Source organism: Chelon labrosus (genome assembly GCF_963514085.1).
Source record: "Chelon labrosus genome assembly, chromosome: 15".
NCBI lineage: Eukaryota > Metazoa > Chordata > Actinopteri > Mugiliformes > Mugilidae > Chelon > Chelon labrosus.
Window position 1 is genome coordinate 28148853 of NC_140348.1, and position 27861 is coordinate 28176713.

General features: G+C 44.3%; 1 protein-coding gene across 1 annotated transcript; it reads right to left on the bottom strand.

Annotated features, from left to right (window-relative positions):
* Positions 1 to 415: 415 nt before the first annotated feature.
* On the bottom strand, positions 416 to 27861 carry LOC311500681 (LIM domain-binding protein 3-like; the record flags this gene model as incomplete). The annotated part of the gene is made up of 14 exons (XM_084562228.1): positions 416 to 735; positions 847 to 962; positions 1174 to 1294; positions 1801 to 1981; positions 2058 to 2454; positions 3077 to 3315; positions 3843 to 3893; positions 7623 to 7662; positions 9091 to 9254; positions 11101 to 11289; positions 14080 to 14267; positions 15221 to 15290; positions 15754 to 15905; positions 27766 to 27861. 14 exons carry the CDS (start codon positions 27859 to 27861, stop codon positions 646 to 648), a joined length of 2094 nt encoding a protein of 697 aa, XP_084418354.1. The 3' UTR covers positions 416 to 645.

Here is a 27861-nt window from a genome sequence, read left to right on the forward strand (position 1 = left end):
TCACACACTCTGAGAAGTCAACAAATACTCAGATCCACGATTATTGGTTTCATCGTGAAGTCAGATTTTAAAACCTAAAAGTCGAGCTTCACTTTCAGTTCTTGTGTTGTTTTTTTGTTGTTTTTTCTGCTGATTTTTAGTCAAACATTATTTTTAGTGTTAAAGTGAAATAAAAACAATAAGGTAGCATTCAAACAAAAAAAAAAAAAAAAAAACAGGCACCAAGATGAGATATCATGTTCAACTGTATGGAGTCACCAGAGCGCCACTGCAATTACGGCTTATAATCAATTTGTAAAAGACAATACTACAATAAATAATAAATAAGTCATATTTTTTATTTTAATTTATCCAAAAATCCAAATAATTAAATAATAATTTTGTATAATTCAATTCAATTAAAATTTCGTGGCACTCCGTGGACTCCGTACCAAGTCCTGTGTTTCTGAGCTGAACACAAACAGATTCTGTTATAAAACAACAAACCTACAGTACGACGGAGAGAAGCAGACTCATGAGGCAGCGTCATATTTCAAATTAATCTGAATACACCAAAAAAAAAAAACAAGAAACAAGAAACATCTGCAGAAAGAACGTTTTCACACGTTGTCATCGTCGTCGTCGTGGCGATCAGATCTGCAGCGTCTACACGTTGATGGCGTGGGCGTGCTTCTTGCACAGAGGTTTGTCTTTCTTTGAGTAGAACGGTTGACCCTCGAGGTTCACGTGGCAAACCTGCAGAGAAACCAGAGTCTGATCTGTTCATGGTTCTGAACCAACAGGAGGCAGAGATGAAGTACAGACAACGTTCTACGTCTGGGTTTAGATCATTTTGTTGAATCTTACGGCGCAGACGAAGCAGGTGTCGTGCCAGGTGTGACCCAGAGCCTCGATGAATTTATCTCCAGCTTCCACCGGGAAGTCGCAGCCGTGACACTTGGTGCTGAACAGAGCGATGTAATCTGATGGAAACAAAGGTTTGAGGTCAGTGTTAGTGTCTGACCTCTGACCTCTGACCTCTGACCTCTGACCTGCTAACTAAAGACTACCAACTACGTCTCAGTCCAGGGTAAACGACGTGACCAAACATGTGTTGTCACGTAATGTTCTAGACTTGAAGGAACATTCTTATTAAAAACCTAAAACATTTCAAAATAAAAGTCATAGCCGTGCCTTTCTCGCAGTACGGTTCTCCGTCCTCCATGTGGAACAAGCTGTTTCCAAAGGGTTTACCGCACGCTGCGCACACGAAGCAAGTGGTGTGCCACGTCTGCCGCAGAGCATGCATCACTTCCTGAAACACATGATAGATAGGTGAACAGGTAAATAGGTAGACAGGTAAACAGGTGTACAGGTGGACAGGTGTACAGGTGGACGGGTGGACAGGTGGACAGGTGGAGAGGTGGACAGGTGAACAGGTAAATAGGTAGACAGGTGTATAGGTAGACAGGTGGACAGGTAGACAGGTAAATAGGTGGACAGGTGGACAGGTGTATAGGTAGACAGGTAAATAAGTGGACAGGTGGACAGGTGTATAGGTAGACAGGTGGACAGGTAGACAGGTAGACAGGTAAATAGGTGGATAGGTGGACAGGTGTATAGGCAGACAGGTGGACAGGTGGACAGGTAGACAAGTGGACAGGTGTACAGGTGGACAGGTGGACAGGTAGACATGTAGACAGGTAGACAGGTGAACAAGTGTACAGGTGGACAGGTAGACAGGTAGACAGGTGGACAGGTAGACAGGTGGACAGATAGACAGATAGACAGGTGGACAGGTGGACAGGTGGAGAGTCTCACCCCCATGATCTTGGTGTTGCAGCGGGCGCAGGTCGGGGCGAAGAACTCCTCGTAGCAGTTCTCACAGTAAACGTTGTTCTGTTCCTCCACGAAGCTAACGTCGGCCAGAGACATGTGGCAGTAGTGACAGTTGAACTCCTCTGGATGCCAGGACCGGCCGAGGGCCACCAGGAAGGGGCCCCTGCACACAACAACAACCGTTAAGTAATAATTAGTAATAATGAGGTTTTAAAACGTTTAAAGACCTAAAGTATTACCTGATGACGCTGTTGCAGGCCCCACACAAAGGTGTACGGCTGCTGGCAGCGAACCTCTCCGCCCGTTGAGCCACACCCCTCGCCACAGGAAGGAAGGGGGCGGGGCTGGGTGTGATGGGGGCGGGGCTGGGAGCAGCCGGTCCAGCGGGGGAGGGGTTTGGGAGGTACGCTGGTGGAGGAGGGGCCGCCTGTGGCAGCGGCTGTATCTTCATGGTGGTGGTGGTAGTCTTGCTGGGGTCGAACTTATCAGCGAAGCTGTTGTCAGTCACCCACGGGGGTCGGTTGCCAGAGGCAGGAGCAGCTGGAGGCGGGGCCGGGGCGGCAGCTGGGGGGCGGGGCTGGGGTTGGACCGGAGCTGGAGCCGGAGCCAGAACAGGAGCTGGAACTGGAGCCGAGACTGAGGGGGTTAAAACTAATTTTACGATACGATACGATACGATACGACACGATATGATACGATACGTAGGCTAGTTTACATAGGCTACTTTACGATACGATACGATACGATATGTGTGATACGATACGTATGATACGCTAAGACAAGATAAGATACATTACATTACGATACGATACGACACGATACGATACAACACGACACGACACGACATGATACGATACGATACGTGTGATACGATACGCTAAGACAAGATAAGATACATTACATTACGATACGATACGATACGATACGATACAATACGATACGATACATACGCTAGTTTACATAGGCTACTTTACGATACAATACCTATGATTCGCTAAGACAAGATAAGATACATTACATTATGATACGATACGATACGATAACGATACGATACAATATGTGTGATACAATATGTATGATACGATACAATGCCTGTGATACGATAAGATACGTAGGCTACTTTACGATACGTGTGATACGATATGTATGATACATAAAATAAGATAAGATTAGACATGTATGATACGGTAAGGCAAGATAAGATACGTTACATTACGATATGATACATATAGGAACAGAAGGAGAACTAGGACCTCACCTGGCTGTGAGGGGTAAATGCAGGCCGTGCTGACCACCTTAGGGGGGGCGGAGCCAACAGGGATCTGAATAGAGCTCTGCTGAATGGGCGGGGCCTGTTGTGTGGGTGGCTGCTGATACTGCTGTGGGATTGGCTGATACTGCTGTGGGATTTGTTGGTACTGCTGCGGCATTGGCTGGTAGTGCTGGGGGGGCGGGGCTTGTGGAGCCTGATGCATGGCAGGAGGTGGAGTGTACTGACTGGAGAGGGATGGAGAAATGATTTGGTTACTGTTATCACGTCGTACGTTAGTGTGAACACTGTGAAGGCTCTGCAGCCTTTAACCTGAAAGATTACACCCAGCAGTTAGCATGGAAGCTAACATAAACCAGTTAAACATTTAGGGAAATAAGCTTTTTCATGATCACATGGACGTCGTCTGAATGTTTAATAGGAGCCAGGATGCAGTTAGCTTAGCTCAGCATAGCCTACAGACTGAAAGCAAACTGCTAGCCAGATGCTAACCTTCAGAAAGACAGTGACAGTGGTTACTGAGCAGTAGCCATCTTACCTTAGCGTGGAGACACAAATACACAAGAGACACAAAACCAAACATCTGAAACATTAGACACAGAGGTGTAGAAGTGTTCAGGAGGTGGTTAGTAAAGATCCAGCCTGATGACGGTGACTGAGACGTGATGAAGTCGTTAACAGTTACATGGTCCAGAGCTGCAGCAGTCCAGGGTTATGTGCTGTGAAGGACTAAAGCAGCAGGTGGACTCTGTACCTGGAGACAGCAGCTGAGTGCTGGAGGCCAAAACCTGGATGTAGCTTCAGGCTGCAGGCGTAGAGACAGCAGAGTCAACCTCAGATCAGCTGTTTGATTTAGATTCATCTGTCCTGGGTCAACCAGTCCAATCAAACAAACACTCAGCGACAAATTAAGTCTGTGACGTCAGATCCAGATGTAAATTACCAAACATCTTCATGACATCAGACAAACGTCAACATATTGTCCCCTCATCTCCAGTAATGTCTCACCTCAGGTCTAATTTCCAAGCAGACATTATTTGGACGCGCCTGAAAACACAACAGCTTGTTTGGCATGAAATGCATTCTGGGATACTTGGCTTCACCAAACAAGTCGGTTCTCAGGGTGTCCTGAACGTTTCTGCTTTCAACAAGAACTCACTATCAGAGACGAACGCAGACTGAGACACCTGGACGTCAACGTCAAGTAAACTACAAAGACCGACTGAGTCCAACCTGGACAGTTTCTGGTACCAGACCTGGATGAGACATGTAGAAACACAACTAGTCCAGATGTCTTTGTTTTACTTTAGTTTTCAGGTCAGACACGACAAACATCAAAGAACTACCGACAACAAAGGTTGACCATGTCTGGACCAAACAGTCGCCCTTATTATAAATATCAACGATTAAAACTAAATGCAGAGACAAAACCAAACCCAACAAGGGTCGACTGGGGAGTCGCTACAAAAATATTTAAACCTTTTTCAAGCAGAGGAAGATTTTTCCCTCAGGAGCTGGTGGAGACCAAACATGGAGCTAAAAGAGAGAAGGTGACGCAAACAAACCGCCGTCAAAGAACAACAAAGAAGCCCAATGGTCTCCGGTGTCTGCACTTGAACGCACCACAAAGACGAGAACCAACGACCAGCTGGTTCATCTTCACCTGAGAGGAAATAACTCTTCATAGCAGCAGGTGGCAGTAGACTGGATTCATCACTTAAACCAGGAGACAGGAAGAGCTACGGTTAGCTACTGCTTACAGCTGATTGGTTATCTGTGAGGGGCGGGGTCACGAAGGGAAGTTGGAGCACGCTCAGTAGGGGTCGGTGAAAAGGAGAAACAGAACATTATTGTCGTGATGCTCAGGTTGATTAAATGTAGATTCAGTTTTTTCTTTTAAGATCAAACATATTTTCTACCTAACGATTCATTTGGGGATATTCAGATCCTTTTAGAAAAAAGAAAATACAGATTTTGCGTCACGTCTGATGAGGAACAAAACATTCAGAGAAGAAGGAGGTTTTTTCATTGTTAGGAAACTAAAATAAAGAATCAGACGCGAGAAGTGAAGTCACCTCCTGCAGGAATGAGATCATTTCTCTATTTTCTGAAGAACAGATTCACTTCTTGTTTCTCCAACATGTTAATTTTAAAAGTAAATACTAGGTTCATTTTTAATTCTGTGGACTTTAATTCAAATGTTTGCTCGCTTAGAAAAATAAAGATGATGGTAAATGTTCATCTGAATAATAATGATCCTCATGGACCAGTAGAACTAAACCTGAGTTCTTTCTTTTACCATGTTATTGTGTAACCTGCAGCAGAACGTCGTCAGAGCTCTAAAGGAACATGTCTGGGACGGATTCTGATCATCAAACCACTTCTATCTGTTCTCTCAGCCACAGAGTCTCTTTATTGGTGGATAAAAGCTCAACCTCTGCTCTTATTGATTCACATTGAGTCACCGGACGGCGGTGGACGGAGTCTGATGAGGACGGGGGAGGTTTTAGGGGGAAGATGGGGGAGGAGGAAGGCTGTATTTGAGTCCAAACAGACGGGGGAGGCAGCAGGGATCGATGGCGCTTAATGGAGGGATGATTTAATAAGTGCACAGAGAATAGAAAGCTCCATCCATCAGAGCCGAGACGGGAGGAGGGGGGAGGTTAAAAGGTTTGCTCTGATTTCAGACGAGCTGCTGGAGAAACAGAAACGACAGAAACCAAGGAAATAAAAAGCAACACAACATTTGCTGCTGATTGTGGAGAACAAACGAAGCGCTCCAAAGACAGCTCTAAAGATTTATAAAAACGTTCCTCTGCTCCCCTCTACTGGTCACATGGTGGTAGAACAAGTGTCTCTGATTGGAGGAGGACGACAAGATGAAACCTGTTAGAAACAAACCTTTGACTTATCTAACTCTCTAACTTAAAAGACCAGAAAATAAAGGTTTGTTTCTAGACACCAGCAGCAAAAACATACAAATAGAAACACACAGTCAACACAAAAATAATGAGGAAGAAGAAGAAGAAGAAGAAGAAGAGGTTAAAACTGAATCAAATGCCAAAGAATTCTAATTGAGTTCTAAGAAGAGGTTTAAAAGCAGGCTGTGTCAGGCTGAGCTGAATGTGTAGAGGTAAACTGAGGCTGCAGCTGCAAAAGCTTCAATCTGAACGATACGTGTGATTGGAGGAGATCAGGGAGATAAGTCAGAGTATCCAGTGATCTGTATGTGGAAATTAAAATCTTAAAATCAATCCTAAAAACGAACCGTGAAGACGTCTGCAGGTCAAAATCAGCCTTTAATCAGATAAATGTCTTCTAGATCAGATCGTAGAAAACACCCTGATAGCAATGATATCATTCTGAACTCATTCAGCAACCCCTTGACTAGAACTGGACCAAGAGTTTAGAGAAATACCACAAAGGTTCTAGTAACAATAGAACCAGGCCCACTCTCCATCTGGACATGTGGAGAACCAAAGAACCCAAAGTGTTCCACGTTGGGTTTTTACCTCTTGAAAGTGAATCTGGCTCCAAAATCCTCCTGATTCCACTACAGGAGGCAACGTACACACAATTCAACCTCTGGACATTTTATTTATCCTGGACATCATCACATTCTACCATTGTGATCATTATACAATCCAGAAGAAGATGGAGATTTCCTCCATGTTGTTCACACATGGAACTCCCCAGGGAAACCAGTCACCAAGGCATGCTACATATCAATGCAAAGCTGCTACATATCAATGCTAAGCTGCTACATATCAGTGCTAAGATGCTACATATCAATGCTAAGATGCTACATGTTGTTGTAAAGCTCTCAGAGAGTTCTAAATGGCTCCAAGCTTTCTACTTCCTGTTACTGATCCTTGGTTACAAGAACCCAAAATGCTCTGATGCTCTCTAACCAATCATTTCCAGCTCTATTAATAGAACGTCATGGCAGGAGGGGAACCCTGGTCACATCTGTCTCTGAGGCTGTTTGATTACTCAGAAACTTTATTTCATAAAAGAAGTTGCTGTTTTCTTTTCATTGTCACAGAAGCAGCTTAATTCACTTTAAATCTCCCTGTAAATGTTGCAGGTCAACAAAGAAACACAAAAGTAGCTCTGATGCCTTCTGTATTAATTTACAGGAGAAGTGATCGTGTTTTTATCTGATGCTCTGGACGAAGGAATTAGTTTTGACGACGCGTCTCAGTTTGAGAAATTGAGCCGAGTGTTGTGAAAAAAATTAAATTAAAGAAAATACACCAGGATTGATTTCCTCACTCTGCAGCATTTAAAAAAAAATGCTTCAGGTTTTATTTTAGGTCGCTGGAGGAAGATGAGGAACACGTTAATATTTCCACGTCCAGCTGCAGAACTCAGAGTCTCTCTGTCTGCAGGAAACGTTCAACTCTAATCTGAATCAGGAGGCGAGTGAGGAGGTTAACGTCTGGTTTTTAGTCTGAGGAGGTGCAGGGGAGGTGAGGTGAGGCCGGTGAGAGCGGACAGGTGAGGAGCTGTTTGATGGAGCTCTACTTCCTACCTGCTCCTCCTCAACGCCTCCTCCTCCTCCTGCTGTGGTACTGTAACAGAGACAAGAGAAAGTGATGATTCAAATTAAAAGAACAGAAAACAGACATAAAAAGGTTTTTCATCCTTCAGAGTTTTCTACATGTCTTTATAAAATTACTCAAAGAGAACGAGAACCCAATGAACACATGAACCAGAGACATGAGACTAAAGTGAGCCAATATTACATATCAGAGAGGAGCTCCTCTAGGATCCAATCAGAGTCCATGTGTTCAGAAGTGTTTCCATCAATGTAATGAGACTCAGGTGTGGTTCAGTTCCTGGTTTAGTTTCAATAAATCAGGGATTTGTCTCAGTCTGATCTTCACAACACATGTTTGTGGACAAAGGAGCTTTCTGAGGAGCTCAGAGAAAGAGTTGTTGTTGCTCATCAGGCTGGAAAAGGTTCCAGAACCATCTCTAAGGAGTTTGGAACCCACAAATAATCCACAGTCAGACAGATTGAAGACGACTGTTCCCCTCCACAGGAGTGGTCCACCAACAAAGATCACTCCATAATAGTCTGAGAGGTCCCAAAGGAACCCAGGGGAACTTCTAAGCAGCTAAAGGCCTCTCTCTCATTGGCTGATGTTAATGTTGATGAATCCACTGAACAACCATGGTGTGATGGACAAAGACACTGCTCTCCAAGAAGAACATTTCTAAACATCATGTGGACAAGACAGAAGACTATTGGGACAATGTTTAGTGGACAGATGAGACCAAAGTAGAATAGTTTGGTTTAAATGAGATGAACCAACACTGCATCATTCCAGCATCAGAACCTCATCCCTCCATCAAACATGGGGGTGCTAATGTCCTGGTTTGGGCCTGTTCTGCTGCATCTGGACCAGGACGGCTTGTCCTCATTGATGGACCAATGAATTGTGAATTCTACCAGTGAACTCTAAAAGAAAATGTCAGGACATCTGTCCATGAGCTGAATGTGAAGAGAAACTGGGTCATGCAGCAAGACAACGAGAACCAAGAACACAAGTGGTTCTACAAAAGAACAGTTAAAGAAGAACAAGATGAATGTTTAGGAACGGCCAAGTCAAAGTCCTGACCTTAATCCAATAGAAATGTTGTGGAAGGACCTGAAGCAAGCAGTTGATGTGAGGAAACCCACCAACATCTCAGAACTGAAGTGGTTCTGTTCTGAGGAATGGGCTAAAATTCCTCCAAGCTGCTGTAGACCACTGATCAGCAGTTACCAGAAACATTTAGTTACAAGGAGGTCACAGCAGATACTGGAAACAAGGAGGACATGATATGTAATATTGGCTCACTTTAGTCTAATATTTATGTCTCATGTGTTCATTTTTCAGAGAAACAACAAATCTACAAACAAATGAGTTAAAGACGCTTCAAACTATAGATCTGCTCAAAGTTTCTGCTACGTCCAAGTTAAATAAAATGAAACAGACGAAGAAGAAACTTACAGGTCTCGGTTCCAGTCATGTGGGCCAGGGCCCTGAAGGTCTTGGACTGCATGCTGGAGCTGCGTCGGCTCCACTCGGCCGGGTCCAGGTCGTTCTCTGCGCTCTGCACGGCCTGATAGACCGGAGAGCAGCTGTCTACCAGCTGATCAAACACTGGGACAGAACTGCAACCACAGACAGGGGGCGCCACCGTCCCAACAACCACACCCAGTCAGAACCGAACTCACTGAGGCTCCACCTTCAGGAGCAAAGAAACTAAAGGAGGAGCTGACTGAAGATTTAACGAGAACCACAACTTTTGCAGTCTGGGAGACGTGACCGTAAAACGATTCAATATAGAATAAAATATTTAAGATTCAGTTTTGGTTTTTATTTTGAAACAGAGAGAAGAAGAAGAAAATGGATCAGAACATTCAGTTTTTATTATTCATTTTTTGTTTTGTGTCTCTTTGTTGTCCTTTTTTTTTTTTTTACCTTATGAACGTTTTACAAACCACGTTTCTTTATTTCTGTTTCCTGGTAAATGACTGATGAAAGGATGAGGACGAGGAGGTTGAGGAGGAAGAGGAGGAGAAAGATAAAAACACGGGACCTTTATCGCCATATATGAAGATAGATCATGTGGAGGAGAGAGGAGGAAGATTATCATCTCAGAACAACAACATTCCTCAGAAAGTCCAGATGCACCAACCAGCCGGCAGGTAAGAAGGCAACCGACAACAAACTGACGAAAAAATGCAAAGAGGAGAAAATATTTAAAGAGTAGAATTAAACTGGAAGCTGAAGACAATCTGAACAAAATGGAAACCTGCTAACTCAGCCGATTAAACTTGCTTTGAAACCACAGAAGAAGAAATCAGCCAACTACACGCAACTATATCCAGCCCAGCCAACAAACAACGTGAAGTCCTGGACGCCACAGATTCCAGCGTTAATCTAAAAACCAGCAGAATCACAAAGAACTGACGACGAAGAGCATGAGGCAGGAGAAGAAGAATGTAAAAGGAGGAGTGGATGGGTAGGATTCATTACTGAGATAATGTGATTAAAGTTTCGTTCAATTGTGCACATTATAGAATCCATAAAAATAAGAGAAACCAGTCACCAAGGCATGCTACGTATCAGTGAAAAGGTCTCAGTCAATGGACTCATTGGGTGTGGGCTCAGATTCTATCAGTCCAGTCACCATGTGGTTCATAGTTGATGTAGAATCATGTGGATAGACTCTAAAGGACAGAAGATAATAAAACTAGATCAGTTACATTTGTTGTCAGTTGTTTTTGGATTTGATGAAATATTGAGACAGAAGAAGAAACTGACATGATGACTGAGTAATAAAAAGTTTGTCTGAGTGTTTTCTCTTTTAGCTGAGGCTAGCTGGTTAGCTCCGGCTATGTGATGCTTGGTATCAATGGAAAGAGAAGTTTCTCTAGTTTCAGATCAGATCATAAAATTAGTAACAAACAGTCACTTTTGAATAAAATACACTTGGACAGTTGTTTTTAAAGGTTTAACTTCTGAGCTTTTAGAGACATCACAGCAGGTTCATCAGGTGTTGGAGTTAAGAACTGAAGAAATGAAACGTCTCAAAGAAACCTCAACATGTCTGCTGCCTTTGTTTTAGTTTTGTTTTTGGAAATCATGATGTGAGTATTGTCACAGACTCTCAGGGTCATGTTGAGTCCTCCTTTGTTGCAGAGATTCAAGACAACAAAACTCAGAAAAAGACAATATTATATATTTCTGATTCATTTTCTTCTTTCTTTTCATCTTCTCTGAATCTCTACAACAATAGGTGGAGACAATGACAGAAGATTCCAAGCAACTCTTCTTTGAAATGTAATTTCTAGCGGACATGTTGGAGAGAGGCTGAACACTAAGAAGGTGAAAGAAAGTTGAGAACTGGATGCACGACAGAAGAGGACAAAAGGACTAAAAGGAAGACAGCAGGGGAGGAGGTGGCGATTAGAAAGGAGAGGGAGGTGGTGCTAGTGGTGGTGGTGTTCTTACCCGCCGTCGTGTCCTTTGGTCTGAGCCTGTCCTGCGATGGCGTCCATGATGGCGTCCTGCGAGTACATGCTGATGGGAGTGTTGTACTGGGCGTGGATGATGGTGGCCTTCCCGCAGGGGCCCTTCACCTCTAGGGGCTTGTGGGTGGAGATGGCGGTGTCCTTCAGCACGGCGGGGTTGAAGCCGGCGCTGTCGGGGTGGACGGGTACCGTGGTAAAAAGGTGAAGAGGGAAGGAGTGAGGGGGGAGAGGAGGGGAGGGATGGATGTGAAGGTGGAAACAATACGGCGGGAGGTGGAGTTCATGGGTTTGTGTTAATAAAGAAGAAGAAACATCCAGACGAGTCACGTTCACAGCAAACAGGCGACCAGGACATTAACATCCTACGCTGACATTCAACAGGTCATGCAACTATTTAATGTTTCCAGAAAAATGTTCCTGTCTTCAGAAAACACAACATGACAGAAAGCAGAGGCTGGCGTCCCACAGGGCTCCGGTCTCGGTCCCTTTTTGTTTCTTATTAAAGTCTTCTTCTATGCTCCTGTTGGTTTTTGCTTATGTTACAAATATTTTGTTTTTCAACATAAACATTTTCATTGGTTTTTATTCCAGATAAAATGACTTTTCTCGGGGCTATGATAGTAAATATGAAAGTAAACCAGGCTACGACCGAAAAGAGATAAAAGATCTTGTGCCACTTTTCTTTTCAGGCCGTGAACGTCTTATAACTAATTATTCCTGTGGATGTGTTTTAACTGTGATTATTTACAGTTGTGATTTCCTGATCTTTAGTAGTTATTGGTTTTAGGTTTGCCATCAACTACAACTACATCCCTGTAGCATCAAAACTTCTTCAGTTTTAATTCTGGTTGTCTTTGTCAAAGCTGCCAAAAATCGAAGACTACAGAAAAGAAGTAGAAGAAGAAGGTCAGTTAGAAGAACCTAGATCAGTGACTAAACATGTCTGCTGTGTAGATGAAGAGTGTTCACGTCCTGATCTATGTCGTTGTTCTCTTGGTCTTCTGTAATAGATACGTTTCTGTTTTTTCATTTCAGATTTATTTTCTAATGTTCTCCAGTCACTCACAGCCTCAACCTTTGTGTATTTCTGCTTGAATCAACATTTCATCACAGACACATTAAGTTCAAACCAAGACAAGACGTTGAGTTAGAGACGACGAGGTCTGATCTGCATTAATTAAACCTCATGCTTCACCGTGAAATGTCAGAGCAGCAGGAGAATCCGTCAAACGCCGACCTTTACTGTCACGACACAAATGTCAGCAGACGAGAGCGATCGTATCAGAGCAGCAGTTCATTCATGAACCGACAAACACCGAGCAGCTCTAACTGGAGACGCCTTTGTCTTTAGTTTAATCCATTAAATTAACATTAAAGTCTCTGGGGAGGAAAAGCATCTGTATCTCCATCGTCACGCTCCTGAACAAAAACTGAGTCGATTCATTTATCAAAACTACTTTGGAGATCGTTTGCCTCAACTGAAGAGGTCTGAGGAGGTCTTCATCAGTCTACCGAACCAAACCTGAGAAGAAACTAATCTCTGGTCTCCAGTTTATGCTGCAGCCCTCCAGTCAGCTCGTAGCATAAACGAGGGCTCATCCAGGATTAAAACCGACGACCTGGTTCTCCCTGGGGCAGTGCTTTCACCACCCAACCAGAAACCTCAGGCTGAAACTTCAAGTCTAATGTCCACTAGAGGCTCTAACAGCGCCTCCATGTTAAATATTTTTTCTACCAGAACATGGTAGGATTTGCATAACGTCCATAACTTCATTAAAATGAGCAGCTATTTAGTTCCCAACCAAAACCGAAGTTCCACCAACTGTAGTTCCTTTAACGGCTCCACCAGTGAGTCAGTAGACCCCATAGACCTCCATGTTAAATATCCTCACTTAAATGTTCTGTATTGTTTTCCAACAAAATATTTTGCAGTATTTTTGAACTATTGAATCAGCTGGGAGGTGGGTGGAGTCGGGCGTAGACGCCACGCTGAGCTTCACAACCACTCGTCAGGATTCAAACTGCATTAGTAAATGAATCAAATAAACATCCATCAGTCTTTGATGGTTTCATTTCTCGGTTATTGATGACGACTTCATCCCAACGACTGAAAGCAGCTGGAGAACCACACCATGCCTTCAACCAGCAAACAGCAGCAGACACAACAGAGAAGCATTCACAGGGAGAGGATACTAACTTGGGAGCAGCGGGGGAGAAAACCTTGTTGGGCCGACAGCAAAGAGACGAGAGAGAGAGAACAGAGAGAGAGAGAGAGAACAGAGGGAGAGACACAGAGAAGAAAGAGATTAGATGATCAGAAAACACACTGGAGGACGTTAAACCAGCCGCTCAGCGTCCTGCAGGCTTCAGAGAGGGAACACAGAAAGGTCAGAGGTCAGGGACGAGGTCAGGATCCAGGATCCAGAGCTGTGAGCGAAGAGGGACTCTAGATTATGACCGACTGTCAATCAGGTCTGCATCGACCAATGAGACGCGTTTGTTTCAACACATGACGTCATAACAATGTTAATGTTCGTGTTAGAAGGTTTACGACTGAAGTCAAGACGTTGGACAAATGAGGAGGAACTCTAAGAGATCAGCTGACACTTTTAATCCTCCTCCTCCTCTACTGCCATCTCTTCCTTCTTCTTCTTCTTCTTCTTCTTCTTCTTCTTCTTCTCTTGTTCTATTTCCAGTAGATGTGATGCTCCTCTCCAGTGGTTGATGTTCTGATGTGAACACACGTATCTGATCGCGTCATTTGATTTGGTCTCCATGGTCAAACGTCGTCATAGCAACACATGAACTAAATCTTTTATTTTGTCGTCATTTATTATTTTTATTTTGGTTTTTACTGAACGTTCTGACAGACTCTTCTTCTCTGCTGTTATTTAATGTTTTCAGGCTGTGATTGGGTCATTTTAGGCCACGCCTCCTGCCCCGCTCGGTCGCTACGTACCCCGCAGGCCGGCCCGTCTGAACCGCTGCCATCTCCCTCAGAGTCTCCTCTGAGTACAGGCCGATGGGGGAGTTATACTGCCTCCTCTGGGCGGGGCTGACCGACGCTGCCCTCCTCCCAGGAGAGTCTGCCTCTACAGGCCCAGAGGAGGTACTGCAGGCCGCAGGCCGGCCGTTTACCTGCACCGACTGAGGCGGGGGAGTCAGGGGAGGCGGGGGAGGAGGAGACAGGAAGGGGAGGGAGCGTCTAATCAATAAGTCTGAGAAACAAGCCTGTAAAATTTAACTCTAGGTAATATCTTATTAGACAGCTGGGATAGGCTCCAGCAGACCCCCGCGACCCTTAACAGGAATAAGCAGGTACAGAAGATGAATGAATGAATGAATGAATATCATCTTATTATTAAAACATTTTTTTATATATTTTATTTTTCATCTACTATAGAAATTCATTTCACAACTTTTTTTAAAATTGTATTTATTTATTATAAGCGTCTTATCAAAGTATCTTAATTAGCTGATTCATTAGATATAAACGTGTTAATTCATTCATTCAGTTCCTTCAGGTCTTTTCAGGTTTAAGATCATTTACATTTATTATTTATTATTTAAATCAGCTGGATGGTTTCATTGTGACCGTCGCACGTATTCAGTGATTTATTCATCATTTAAGTTCTTAATAAATTGTCTATTGGTGAAACATCAGAGCTGATATTTAATCTGGTCTCCTTATATCATTCATTTATTGATCATTTATCCTTTTTGCTGCTGTCTCTAATAGATCTCTACCTACGGCTAGATCAGAACCATCAACAGCTGCTGGTTGACTTGGAGACATGATCCAGATGTTGGAACAAGATGGAAAGACTCTCACATGTTAAGATCTGATTTATTGTTTGATCTCCGTCCTGTCGTTAGTTTCCCTTTTTCTCCTAAATTTAAAGGTTTCTCTCTAAATAAGGACAGATTAAATAAATAATTTATTTATCGTAGAACTTAAAGGGACACGAGGACAAAAATATAAACAGTGAGAATATGAACGTTTTGGACTAAAATGATCACTATAAACGTTAATGTGTTCTGTTGTAGTATCCAGGGTAGAGCTGAGCACAGCAGCAGAAATGCATTATGGGTGGAGTTACCTGCTGGTGAGGGATCATGGGAATCACTGCGTCCATTCTGGGTACCGGCATCGGAATGGGACGCTTGGACCTGCAGGATGGAAGGAATTAAAAATGAAAAATGAATTAAAGACTATTTGGGATTAAACATTATGAAGTTCTCCACAAATAGATTAACAGGAAATCATCATCTGAAACACTACAGGAATATAACGTGTTCATCTTGTCTTCTAAATGTTTTGTTGTGTGAAATAAAAAGCGAACATCCTGTGTCCTCAGGATGTGGGTCACAGAAACTAAACAAGCTTCAGTTCCTTCAGAAAAGAACGAGGACGAGGTCACGACGTAATAGAAGGAAGTTATTACACAGATCGTCCTCCACTCAGGAAAAAAACACTCAACCAACGCTCACACAGTGACCTTAAAAAATATGAAAGATGAAGAAGAAGAAGATGAAGAACTAGAAGCCAGGCTGTAACCATGAGGTCGTCCTCTGTTGCTCAGTGACCGGTGTGATGTGGATGTCTGGTGAGGTGCTGTCAGTCCGTTCTTACTTGGCCATGGTCAGAGCCAGGTTGTAGGCGGCCATCTTGATCTTGTTCTGAGCCTCCAGGTGAGTCATCCCCTCGGTGCTGACGCCATCGATGGCCACGATGACGTCGCCCTGGATCAGGTTACCCTGCGCCGCCTTGCTGCCCGGAGAGATCTGTGGACGAGCGTCAGAGCTCAGAGACGTGGCTGCTCTAGGTTTCACATTCTATGTTTGTCATTCTAGGTGTGTAGCTCTATGTGTGTATCTCTATGTGTTTCTATGTGACAGGTCAGTGAACGCCTCACTGTTCGTTGTGAAACGCTGGAATAAAACAGATTGTTTTCCAGGAACTAATCAATCAGATGGGGACACAGTTCATCCATATGTTGATTAATCTGAAAATCCTCTGTTACCTTTCAACTCGATGAGGACGCGACACACATTCAACAACACGTTACATAATGAGGATGAAGAAGGTCAGCGTCAGGAGAAAACATTTAACGAGGCAGCGAGTGACTCTTCTCTACATCTGTGATTAGTTCCTCCAGATTTCGGATAAAAAGATGAACGTGTCCTAAAAGTGAAGACACCTGAACTGGACGCGGCCATCTTGTTCTGGTGACCTCATTCACACCCTGGTGGTCTACGGGTGGTGATTATGACACGACCATGAGTCCATGCAACCAGTTGGTTTGAAACTAAAAATGAATTTCTGACTGTTGGTATTTGTACGGACATGAAACCAAGACACTAGGAGGCGCTGTGGCTTAGTTGGTCAGAGAACCTGTCTCGTAAACAGGAGAGCCTGGGTTCAAATCCCAGCAGTGCCTTCGCTAATGTCAAGAAAACAATGTTGGTTCAGGATGTAAGAGGTAACTTCTCATGACTTTGGCTTTACTTCTGTAGAGTAGGAGGAAGTGCTCATAAGCTAAAGACTGAGCAATGCCTCTAAATGACTAAAGACATAAATTAATTTACTTCCCCTTCTGTACCTGACCTTTAAACTCTATCACTATTTATCAATTACCAAAGTTTGTGTAGTTGACAAGCACGATCTTGGAGGACAGGAACTGATGGCAGCTGTTAAATTCATTCTGGGATACCTGGCTGTACCAAACAAGTTGCCTCCAGGTGTGTCCTCAGTAAAATAGGGTGTTGGTAGATCTTTGCAGGAGCAAACAGTCCCCAATGAAAGATCCTTAAAGATTTGAAGGCACTGCTGGGATTTGAACCCAGGATCTCCTGTTTACTAGACAGGTGCTTTGACCAGCTAAGCCACAGCGCCTCTCAGATCCAGCTAGATGACGTACATCAGCATCTCTCAACTTCTTTCCTTTCTACAAATCTGAAGCCAAACCATGGCAGAAATGGGCGCTGCCATCATGTTCTGTAGAGACGTTAATCTCTACAGAACATGATGGCATTTCTCAAAACCAAGTATGAAAAGTTTGGACTTGATGAGTTAAGACCCTGGAGCAAAGGTCACATTCTGTGACGTACTTGATGACGTCCGAGGAACACATTCTGAGATACTTGGTTGTGATCCACATACGTTAAATGTCGCCGTGTAAAAGTCTGGAGCAAACCTCAAGGACACTGTCTCCATGTCCTGGTGACCCTTTAAACCAGGGTCATGGACTTGTTGCTGCTGATGCCATCTTGATTGTCTAAACTTCAACATTTCTGCCTTATTTTTGCATCAGTTCTCAGATCTGTCAGGTCCGGCCTTACATAGCGTCTATATGCTTAGTGTGATATAAACGTCACTACTACAAGGAGGACTCCTAGTAGTTTGATATCAGGAGCAACAGATGGTGGATATGAGGAGCTGTAATGTTCAAATACAGTCTTTGTCTTGGATGCAGAAGGTGGAACCAGACATGACAACGTTGACGTCACCAGAACACTATGCAGCGTCTGTTTCTGGCTTCACTTTTATACAATAGGATTAACTGAAGACATGTTGGTAGACGTCAGGGAAGCTGAGCCAGGCGCTGTGGCTTAGTTGGTCAAAGCACCTGTCTAGTAAACAGGAGATCCTGGGTTCAAATCCCAGCAGTGCCTAAGAAGACTTTACTTTACTAGCAACAGTCAGATGCTGTGCTATGGTTGTCTAAATGTTTTAAGCCATGACTGCATCATTTAAAGGCATATTCACTCTGAAAGTGAACAGTTCTCAAATTAGCTGGATCATCTTACACCTCAGCAGAGAATGTAGACGAGTTATTATGACACAAATAAACCTTGGAGTTTCTGAGATGTAGCGTCTCTCGACCATGTTGAGAGTTTAAGAGATCTAACTGAACATGAGCCTGGAAGTCTCTCTGTTGGGAACTGATTCTGCTCCAGCAAAGATCTGCTGGGCCAATCAGATAGTTTGGGGGGCGGGGCTTAATGTGGTGATGGACAGAAGAGTAACAGCAGTCATACCCATTATCTGAGCGCCGTGGAGTTGAACTAGTGAGCAACAAAATGGCTGCCATCAGGAAGAGCAAGCTGTTTAGAGTCAACTATTGGGTCTGTTGTAAAAAGATATTGACAGGAAATAACTTTAAAGGATGAACATTTAACAACGGTTAAGTCATTTGTCATATGTTGTTGTACTGATTTGTTGTAGAACTATCCACATGATTCTCCACCAACGATGCACCACATGGTGACGTGCCTAATAGAATCTGAGCCCTGTGCTTTAATACATGGTCCTTTGGCTCCATCTAGAGGGCTAATGGTGGTACTACAGACAAACACAGTGAGGCTATTTAGTCTTTATAACAATATGTAACACGCCTTGATGACTCATTTTCCTGGGGAGTTACATGCATTCACAACAGTTCAATTAGTTTTTAACTCTATGTGTCTGATTGGTTGGAGGACTATCCAGTTGTGGCAAAGTTATTATTTTTTTCCCTGTATCAGTTGAAACACGCCCCATATTTAAATCCAGATAGCTACGTCAGGCTAGGACATCATAGCTACTGAGGAGTGAAGCCAGAATAATGTTGGAAGCGTGAGCTGCAGGACCCGGATGCCTCGACACCACCACGGCTCCAACTCGTGACCTTTCACTTACAGTCAGGCTACGTTGCCTCGAGGCCTCTGTTGGCGCCTCCAGCACAATGACAGCGCAAGTGTTGACGCCTGCTAAACCCAGACAGCTGTTCATACAGCCCCCGCCCTGCCCCCGCCCTGCCCCATCCACCCACTGTAATGACTCTGGAGTTTTCACGTCTGTTCCTTCGGCCGGTCGGTTTCCATCCACAGGAGCTATTTTAGCGCTGACCTCTGACCTTTACACCAGGAGGAGGCGGGGGGAGAGATACAAGACAAATGTAGTAGTTCGGGAAAAAAAGGAGGAAATGTTCTGGACCAGAAGAAGGAGGAAGAGGAGCAGCAGAAAGTTTAAACGTTAAATACAGAGAGAGCAGAATCCTGAGTCGAGTCTTCGTCTCAAATAGACAAACTGTGTCTGGTTAGCGTATCAGTCAAAAGCTAAAAGAACGGTGAAAACATAGATTCAAGTTCAAGGTTACAGTACGTCTTTACTCACATGTATGCAGCAGTTTTCAGATCAAGAGGAAGAAACATAATGAAGAATCAGATTAAGATTTTTTGTTTTTTGTTTTTGAATTAGGACCTGATCCTGACCCCATTAAACTGCTCCTATAAGTACTGAGTTCTTCTTTCACACTACAAGGAGAGATTTAGGCGCCATGTTGTTAATTATGTGTTTGAACACTGCCCCCTGTCTGCTTGGAGAGTAACAGCAGCCTGCAGAGAAGCAGCAGAAGAAGAAGAAGAAGACCAGACATAGTGATAAAGGTTAAAACTCTGACTTTGGTTTCTGGAGCTGTTAGCGTCCGCTGACAGTGACAGACAGATGGACCACGAGTCTTTCTTCACTACAGTCATTTTATTATAAGATGACCTTCCTGCTAGTTTGTGCTATGATTCTTGATTTCTTACAGTTCAACAGCTCTTACAAACCTTGCACTTCATATATTTGTAGTGAGACGTGTTTGGTGGATACAGGCTTTAATGTGTTTTTGTTCTCTATGTTCAAGTAGCAGACGCTGCTACATGCTACCAACAAACCAAACTGATGAATGTTCATTATTAAAATGAAACATCTGAACGCAGCACAGAGAGGAAAAATTCTCTGACTGAACACGTCCACTAAGACGTGCTGCCATGAGGCGCTGTGGCTTAGTTGGTCAAAGCGCCTGTCTAGTAAACAGGAGATCCTGGGTTCAAATCCCAGCAGTGCCTTTATGTTAGAGAGGACAGACCTCTGACATGTAAACAGCTCAGATGGTGGTCGTACAAATGTTGAGACAGGAGGTGTAATGTGTGTGGCACCACAATAACCTGCTCCCTGGAAAACTGCAACCACTTCAGTCATTTTTCGGCTTCTATACGACTTTTATACAAAAGGAAGAAGTGAAGTCAGACTTAGTTGGTCAACAGACCTGTCTAGTTAACAGGAGGGTTTACAGCTCTCTGCATGGGAAAACAAAAATGGTGGAAGTGGCTGCTGCCATCTTGGAACCACAGTCTTACTAGCTAGCATGAAGCTAGCATGAAGCTAGCTATGTATAGAGTCAAGATGGCAGCAGCTTTACGACAAAGAGATCAAGCAGGAGGTGTGGCCTTGATACCATGTCTCCACCCACTGGAGACAAGATGGCCGCTTCTATTCCTAGAAAATATTTTGGCTTCAACTTTGTAAACACACAGAACGTTCTGGAGGCGAGACGCTGTATCTTAGTTGGTCAAAGCACCTGGCTAGTAAACAGGAGAACATGGGTTTAAACCCCAGCAGTGTCTCATGGTGATGATGTCACCACAGAGTTTAAAACATTTGACTAAAGGAGATGAGCCTCTCTGTTCACACAGGTTCCTGTTGTTCTCTGTGTTCTCTGTGTTCTCTGTTGTTCTCTGTTGTTCTCTGTGTTCTCTGGGTTCTCTGACTCCAGCTGATTTCAAACTATAGCAGAGTTCTCATATCAGGACGCTGCTCACTGAGCTTGAACAATGTGAGGTCTGTCCACGCTGCAGAGTGGCCTACTTTCACACTGACCCACATCCACGTCACACAGCATAGCTTTCAAAGCTGCTCACCTCACCCACCTCATCCACCACCTCCACCCCCTCCACCCCCTCCACCACCTCCACCTCATCCACCACCTCCACCACCTCCACCTCATCCACCACCTCCACCTCATCCACCCCCTCCACCACCTCCATCACCTCCATCACCTCCACCTCATCCACCACCTCCAGCTTCATTACAGGGACAGAACAGCCCTGACCTCTAGTCTTTTACCAAACCATCAGTGAAAGCAGACGTCAGAGTGACTCTGGACTCGATCAGACACAGAGACACGTTACAGCCGTTACAGGTTCTGTAACAGTAGATGTGAACGGAAACTGATAAGACCTCCAGAGGCTAAAAACAGCCGTGTGGCTGTCAGCAGCGTCAGCCGCTCGCTGCCACTCTGCAGACGGAGCTGCTGCTGCAAACGCTGCAGGAAGAACCAGAGGCTCCAGAGTTCACATCACCTTCATCTGGATCACTGGGTTCACTGCTGGTTGTTGTTATTGTTCATCTCCTTTGAGTTCAATCGTTCTACAGCTGAAGACAGAGACACAACAACTAGAGACACAACAACCACTGAGACACAACAACCAGAGACACAACAACCAGAGACACAACTACTAGAGACACAACAACCAGAGACACAACAACTACAGAGAAACAACAACCACAGAGACACAACAACCACAGAGACACAACAACCAGAGAGACAACAACCAGAGAGACAACAACCAGAGAAACAACAACCACAGAGACACAACAACCAGAGAAACAACAACCACAGAGACACAACAACCAGAGAGACAACAACCAGAGAGACAACAACCAGAGAAAAAACAATCACAGAGAAACAACAACCACAGAGACACAACAACCAGAGAGACAACAACCAGAGAAACAACAACCACAGAGACACAACTACTAGAGACACAACAACCACTGAGACACAACAACTAGAGACACAACAACCACTGAGACACAACAACTAGATACACAACAACCACTGAGACACAACAACCAGAGACACAACTACTAGAGACACAACAACCAGAGACACAACAACTACATAGACACAACAACCAGAGACACAACAACCAGAGACACAACAACTACAGAGACACAACAACCAGAGACACAACAACCACAGAGACACAACAACCAGAGACACAACAACTACAGAGAAACAACAACCACAGAGACACAACAACCAGAGACACAACAACCACAGAGACACAACAACCAGAGACACAACAACTACAGAGAAACAACAACCACAGAGACACAACAACCAGAGACACAACAACCAGAGACACAACTACTAGAGACACAACTACTAGAGACACAACAACCACTGAGACACAACAACCAGAGACACAACAACCAGAGACACAACTACTAGAGACACAACAACCAGAGACACAACAACTACATAGACACAACAACCAGAGACACAACAACCAGAGACACAACAACTACAGAGACACAACAACCAGAGACACAACAACCACAGAGACACAACAACCAGAGACACAACAACTACAGAGAAACAACAACCAGAGACACAACAACCAGAGACACAACTACTAGAGACACAACTACTAGAGACACAACAACCACTGAGACACAACAACCAGAGACACAACTACTAGAGACACAACAACCAGAGAGACAACAACAACCAGAGACACAACTACTAGAGAGACAACAACTACATAGACACAACAACCACTGAGACACAACAACCACAGAGACACAACAACTACAGAGACACAACAACCACTGAGACACAACAGCCAGAGACACAACAACCAGAGACACAACAACCAGAGAGACAACCAGAATGTTTCTGAGACTGGCTAGGCTAAGGCTAAGGCTAAGGCTAAGGCTAAGCTAGGCTAAGGCTAAGGCTAAGGCTAAGGCTACGCTATGGCTAACGCTAACGCTAAGGCTAAGGCTAAGGCTAGGCTAAGCTGGAGGACGTGAGTCCAGACTAATTCAACCTTTCTTTTCACTTTTCTTTCAATCAGCGTGGGGTTTGTAGTCCATCTCGTCTCTGCTGCTCCACAGGTTTGATGCTGAACTGTGACGTACGATGAGATCTTCTGTCCGACAGCTGAGTGAGTAATAAAGTTTTACAGTCTGTGTGAAAGCCGAGCCGCCGGTAACCAGACTCCAGCTGTAACACCTTGAGCTGAGTCAGCGCTCGTTCTCATCAGGGGATCCCAAACGCTTTCACATCCGGGAATCCAAAATAAGACCTGCACACGTCTCTGATATAACACTGGCTCTGGACTTCAGGACACATCGCTGGACTGGAGACGGAGGACAGAGATGGAGACGCTCTGTGGATCTGATTGATCATCCTGTTGAACTACAGGCGTCTTCAGCTGGTCGTCCTTTAGCGTTAACGAGAGGACAGGTCGTCTCTACAGGGACACAACTACTACAGAGAGACACAGTCTAACAGACAGTCTGTCTTTTGTCTTTGGACTCTTCAGTTAAAATTCCTGCACTTAGTAATGAACATCCACACACGTTACCATGGTTACCCAGTGGCTCAGATCAATCAGAGGAACTAGAAGATAAGTCTTAAATAAAGACGTTAGCAGTAAAACATGTAGAGTCTACAACCTTTTATAAAAGTTTATTCATTCACAGATCTCAACATTCTCTCTTTATGTATTTTTTGTGTCATTTGAGTTTTTTAACTGAAGAGTTTAGACTTGAATTCGTCTGGGACTGCTGCCCACGTTCAGCACCATGAAACTAAATCAGTGGCTGCAGTTTATTTGGTCGGATGGTTTCAGAGCCTCAAACCATCCCAGACTCCTGGACCTGACCTCAGACTAATCCCTGCTGAGAGGCTGGGAGGTCTCCAGTGTTAGAGAAGACGGATCACTAGTCTCCACTCGCTCTTCTTCATCTAAATATATTCAGACGAGTCAGAGCAGGACAGAGAGCCAGTGTCTGAAAGGCTTCAGTTTTCACATCTTTTCTCTTTTAGTTCTAGATTTTCTACTTTGGAGCTCAAGGTGTTTGAAAAATGATAAGCCGCAGTATTCCAGTTAACCCCGTAAAGTCCTCTACAATCCAGAGTAAATGAACGACAGCTCACTGAAAGCTCAGTGGATTTTATCGGGACTATTTTCAGCAGCGGATTAATCCACGCTGGCTCCACTTCAGCTCAGAACAACAACAGACATCAGGCCTCGAAATAAGAAGAATTAGACAAACAAACTCCTCTGATCTCCCTCCAGCCATGAGCAGCAGATCGGTTCTAATCCCACGTCTTCCTCACCGCTCCCTGAACCGGCTGCTCCGAGCCTTCACATCAGAGCCCAGAGGGATGATGGGAAAACCGTCGGTACCAGAGAAGGCAGCGTAGACCCAGAGATGGAGCTCAAACAAAGCTCACAGTGCCGTTATCTGTGGTTGGGTATGTCAGCGTGACAGTTTACAGTCTGCAGAACAACAACATCAAACCTGAGTCGTTCATTTAAAGTCATGTCACCAGCATCACACGAGACAGATCTAAATGAAAGAAAATCCTGACATTTCATTTTTAAGGAGGATGCAGGGCTGGATGGAGTCTGCAGGCTGAGCTCTAGGGATTAAAGTCCTGATCAGTCACTGACACAAACAGAAGCTCCTCTAAACTCTCCATTGTCTTATTTTTGGAAACTTCCATCACTCAGCCTGAGAGGCAAAACCCAGGGACAAAAAATATCCCTGTCCAAAGATGGATCCTAGAAACGATTCTTCTATATACGTCGTAGTCTGGAAGCTACAGCAACTTCCCTATCAGAATACACAAAATATTATCTGGAGGAAAGTTTATAAGGGAATTCTACTCAAAAAAGATCTGCTGGGCCAATCAGATTGTGTAGGAGGGGCTTAATGTGGTGATGGTGATGGACAGAAGAGTAACAGTAGTCATACACAATAGTCATCTGAGAGATATCTACACGATTCTCCATCAGCTATCCACCATATGGTAACTTGCCTGACAGAATCTGAGCCCTGTGCTTCATTTCCATACATGTTCGTTTGGCTCCACCTAGTGGTGGTACTATAGATAACAAACACATAATTCTATGGATTCTATAATGTTCACAACGGTAGAATGTGATGATGTCCAAGATAAATAAAAGCAGCAACATATTCAAATCTTTTGGGCGGGTTTTATGTGGTGATGGACGAGAATGACTGGACCAACATCCTCCAAGTCCAAGCTACCAAGTACACAAGTCTGAAGTTCACATACTTGGTATTGACACGCCTTTATATCACTGAGGACATTTAGAACAAACACATCTTGGTAGCTAGATATGTAAAAAGCTAAGATGACAGTAGCATTGGTTCAGAAAGTTCAAGTACTACTGCTGTCACCACAACATCTGGAACTGTTCCTGTATCTTTCTGTTTTACTTTTACCATCAGAACGGTGCATTAACAGCCAGGCGCTGTGGCTTAGTTGGTCAAAGCACCTGTCTTGTAAACAGGAGATCCTGGGTTCAAATCCCAGCAGTGCCTTTATGTTATTGAGGACATTTTGAACAGACAGACATGTCGCTAGATCTGTGAACATGGTGCTGGCTTCAAGCTGGAGGTGTAACCTGCTCCCTGGACATCTACAACCATTACTGTTTGGTTTTCACTTTTGTACAAGAGGAGGTGGAGACACATCAGCATGCGTCATAAACTAGCTAACAGTCAGGCGCTGTGGCTTAGTTGGTCAAAGCACCTGTCTAGTAAACAGGAGATCCTGGGTTCAAATCCCAGCAGTGCCTTTACGTTAAAGAGGATAACAAACACATCTCTGTACCTACGAAACCAGACTGGTCTGGAGTGTCTCTGTTGGAACTGATCCTGGTCCAGCTAAGATCTGACGGGCCAATCAGATCACATAGGTGGGGCTTAATGTGGTGATGGACTTTTAAATACAGAATGACTGTACCATGTCCTCATGTCCTCCAAGTCTGAAGTTTGAGATCATGCTTGAGAAACGTCCTCTGGGTCGAAAACCAAGATGCAGCGCCTGTTTCAGCAACAGTTTGGCTTCATTTTTGTACAATAGGAGGAACTGGAGACATGTTGCCATCAAGGAGCAACATCTGAGAGGGGCTGTGGCTTAGCTGGTCAAAGCACCTGTCTAATAAACAGGAGGTCCTGGGTTCAAATCCCAGCAGTGCCTCATAGTCAAATGAAGTTTTAAATTCTATATCTGATCTCAGCTTCCAGCCCGTACACTGTACATGAAGATGGACATCATTAGCTTGGAAACCAGACTGGTCTGGACTCTCTCTGTTGGGAACTGATTCTGGTCCAGTCAGTCTAAACAATCCAGACTTAATAAGCCTCAAATGATCAAATTAAAACACACCCAAAGAAATAATCCAGAGCAGAAGACCGTCTCTTTAAGGTCCTCAGTTTCAAGTCAAAACAACCTTCTGATAATATTCAACTTTATTGGTTTAAAGTCCACCAATCGTAGCCTGGAATCAGCCTCAACGTCCCCCACCTGGAGAGAAAGGTGGACAGCGACTCACAGAGCTCTGGTCATGGATCTCTGAACACTTCAGTTCCTAAACCACCAAACTCCAGGGTCGAAGGTCAGAGGTCGAGGAGTCAGCATCTCAACGGGCAGATTCGACAGCGGGGACGGTTCTTTCTCTGTCTATTCAGAGAGACGAGCCCCTGAAACCAACACCAGCTCCACTTTTAGGCCTCGGCTCTGCTTTCGGCAGCTCTCGCCGCCGCACAAATCACAGCTCGTTTCCAAAAGCAGCCGCAGAAAAGAACCGGCTTCACGTTGCTAAAATCTAGTTTTCTTGTGTTTTTAAATGTTCATTTGTTTCTTCTCTTGTCGTCCTAACTCATTTCTGTTGTAAACCGAAGAGTGACGACAGGACACGAGGCGTTCAGACCTGATCTGACCTGGGCAACACAATCACAGGCGGCCATCTTTAAGTACCTGTGTTCAGACCTGGAGTTAACAAATGCATCTTCAGCCAGAACTTGAGATCTGATCTCAGTTTCACACTCAGTAGAATATTTTAACAGCTGCTGTCTCTAATGGATCTCTACTGCTGTTTCAGAACCAAGAACAGCTTTTTCATGGTGTTCATCATGACTTCACACACAGTAATATTTATTGATCTCCAGCAATAAATAAGTAAATATTGATATTAGTTGATTCTTAGTTTGGTTCTCAGCTCCAAGACCAGAATCTTTTAAAAGGCTCTCATTACTAATGAACAGACATCACTGATTCATGTGATCATTCTACTAGTGGTTGAATGAATGAGTTAAACTCCTCTTCCACAGATCAGCCCTGTTGAGTAGGTGGTCTTTAATGTGACCCAGGACTCATTGTGTGTTCACACTACCAAAGGAAGGAGGTCACATGTGTCCCAGACCAGCTCCACATGTGGACTGACACCAGATCAGTGTTCACACCTGGACCTGTTTAACCTGGACACTAGAGACCAGATCAGTGTTCACACCTGGACCTGTTTAACCTGGACTCTAGAGACCAGATCAGTGTTCACACCTGGACCTGATTAACCTGGACTCTAGAGACCAGATCAGTGTTCACACCTGGACCTGTTTAACCTGGACACTAGAGACCAGATCAGTGTTCACACCTGGACCTGTTTAACCTGGACTCTAGAGACCAGATCAGTGTTCACACCTGGACCTGTTTAACCTGGACTCTAGAGACCAGATCAGTGTTCACACCTGGACCTGTTTAACCTGGACTCTAGAGACCAGATCAGTGTTCACACCTGGACTCTAGAGACCAGATCAGGTCTGAACCTAAGACACAATCTGTCTCTGTGTAAATGACTGGGCCGTCAGGAGACAGAGACACACGTCTTTAAACCAAACTCAGGAAATCAGAACAGTAGAGAGTGTAGTTGTGAAGGAGTTTCTTACCCTGGAGATGGTCAGCGGCATGTTGAAGTCCTTCCCCCCCTGCAGCCTGAAGCCCCAGGGGCCGGGGCCGGGCAGCGTCACGGTGTAGGTGCTCAT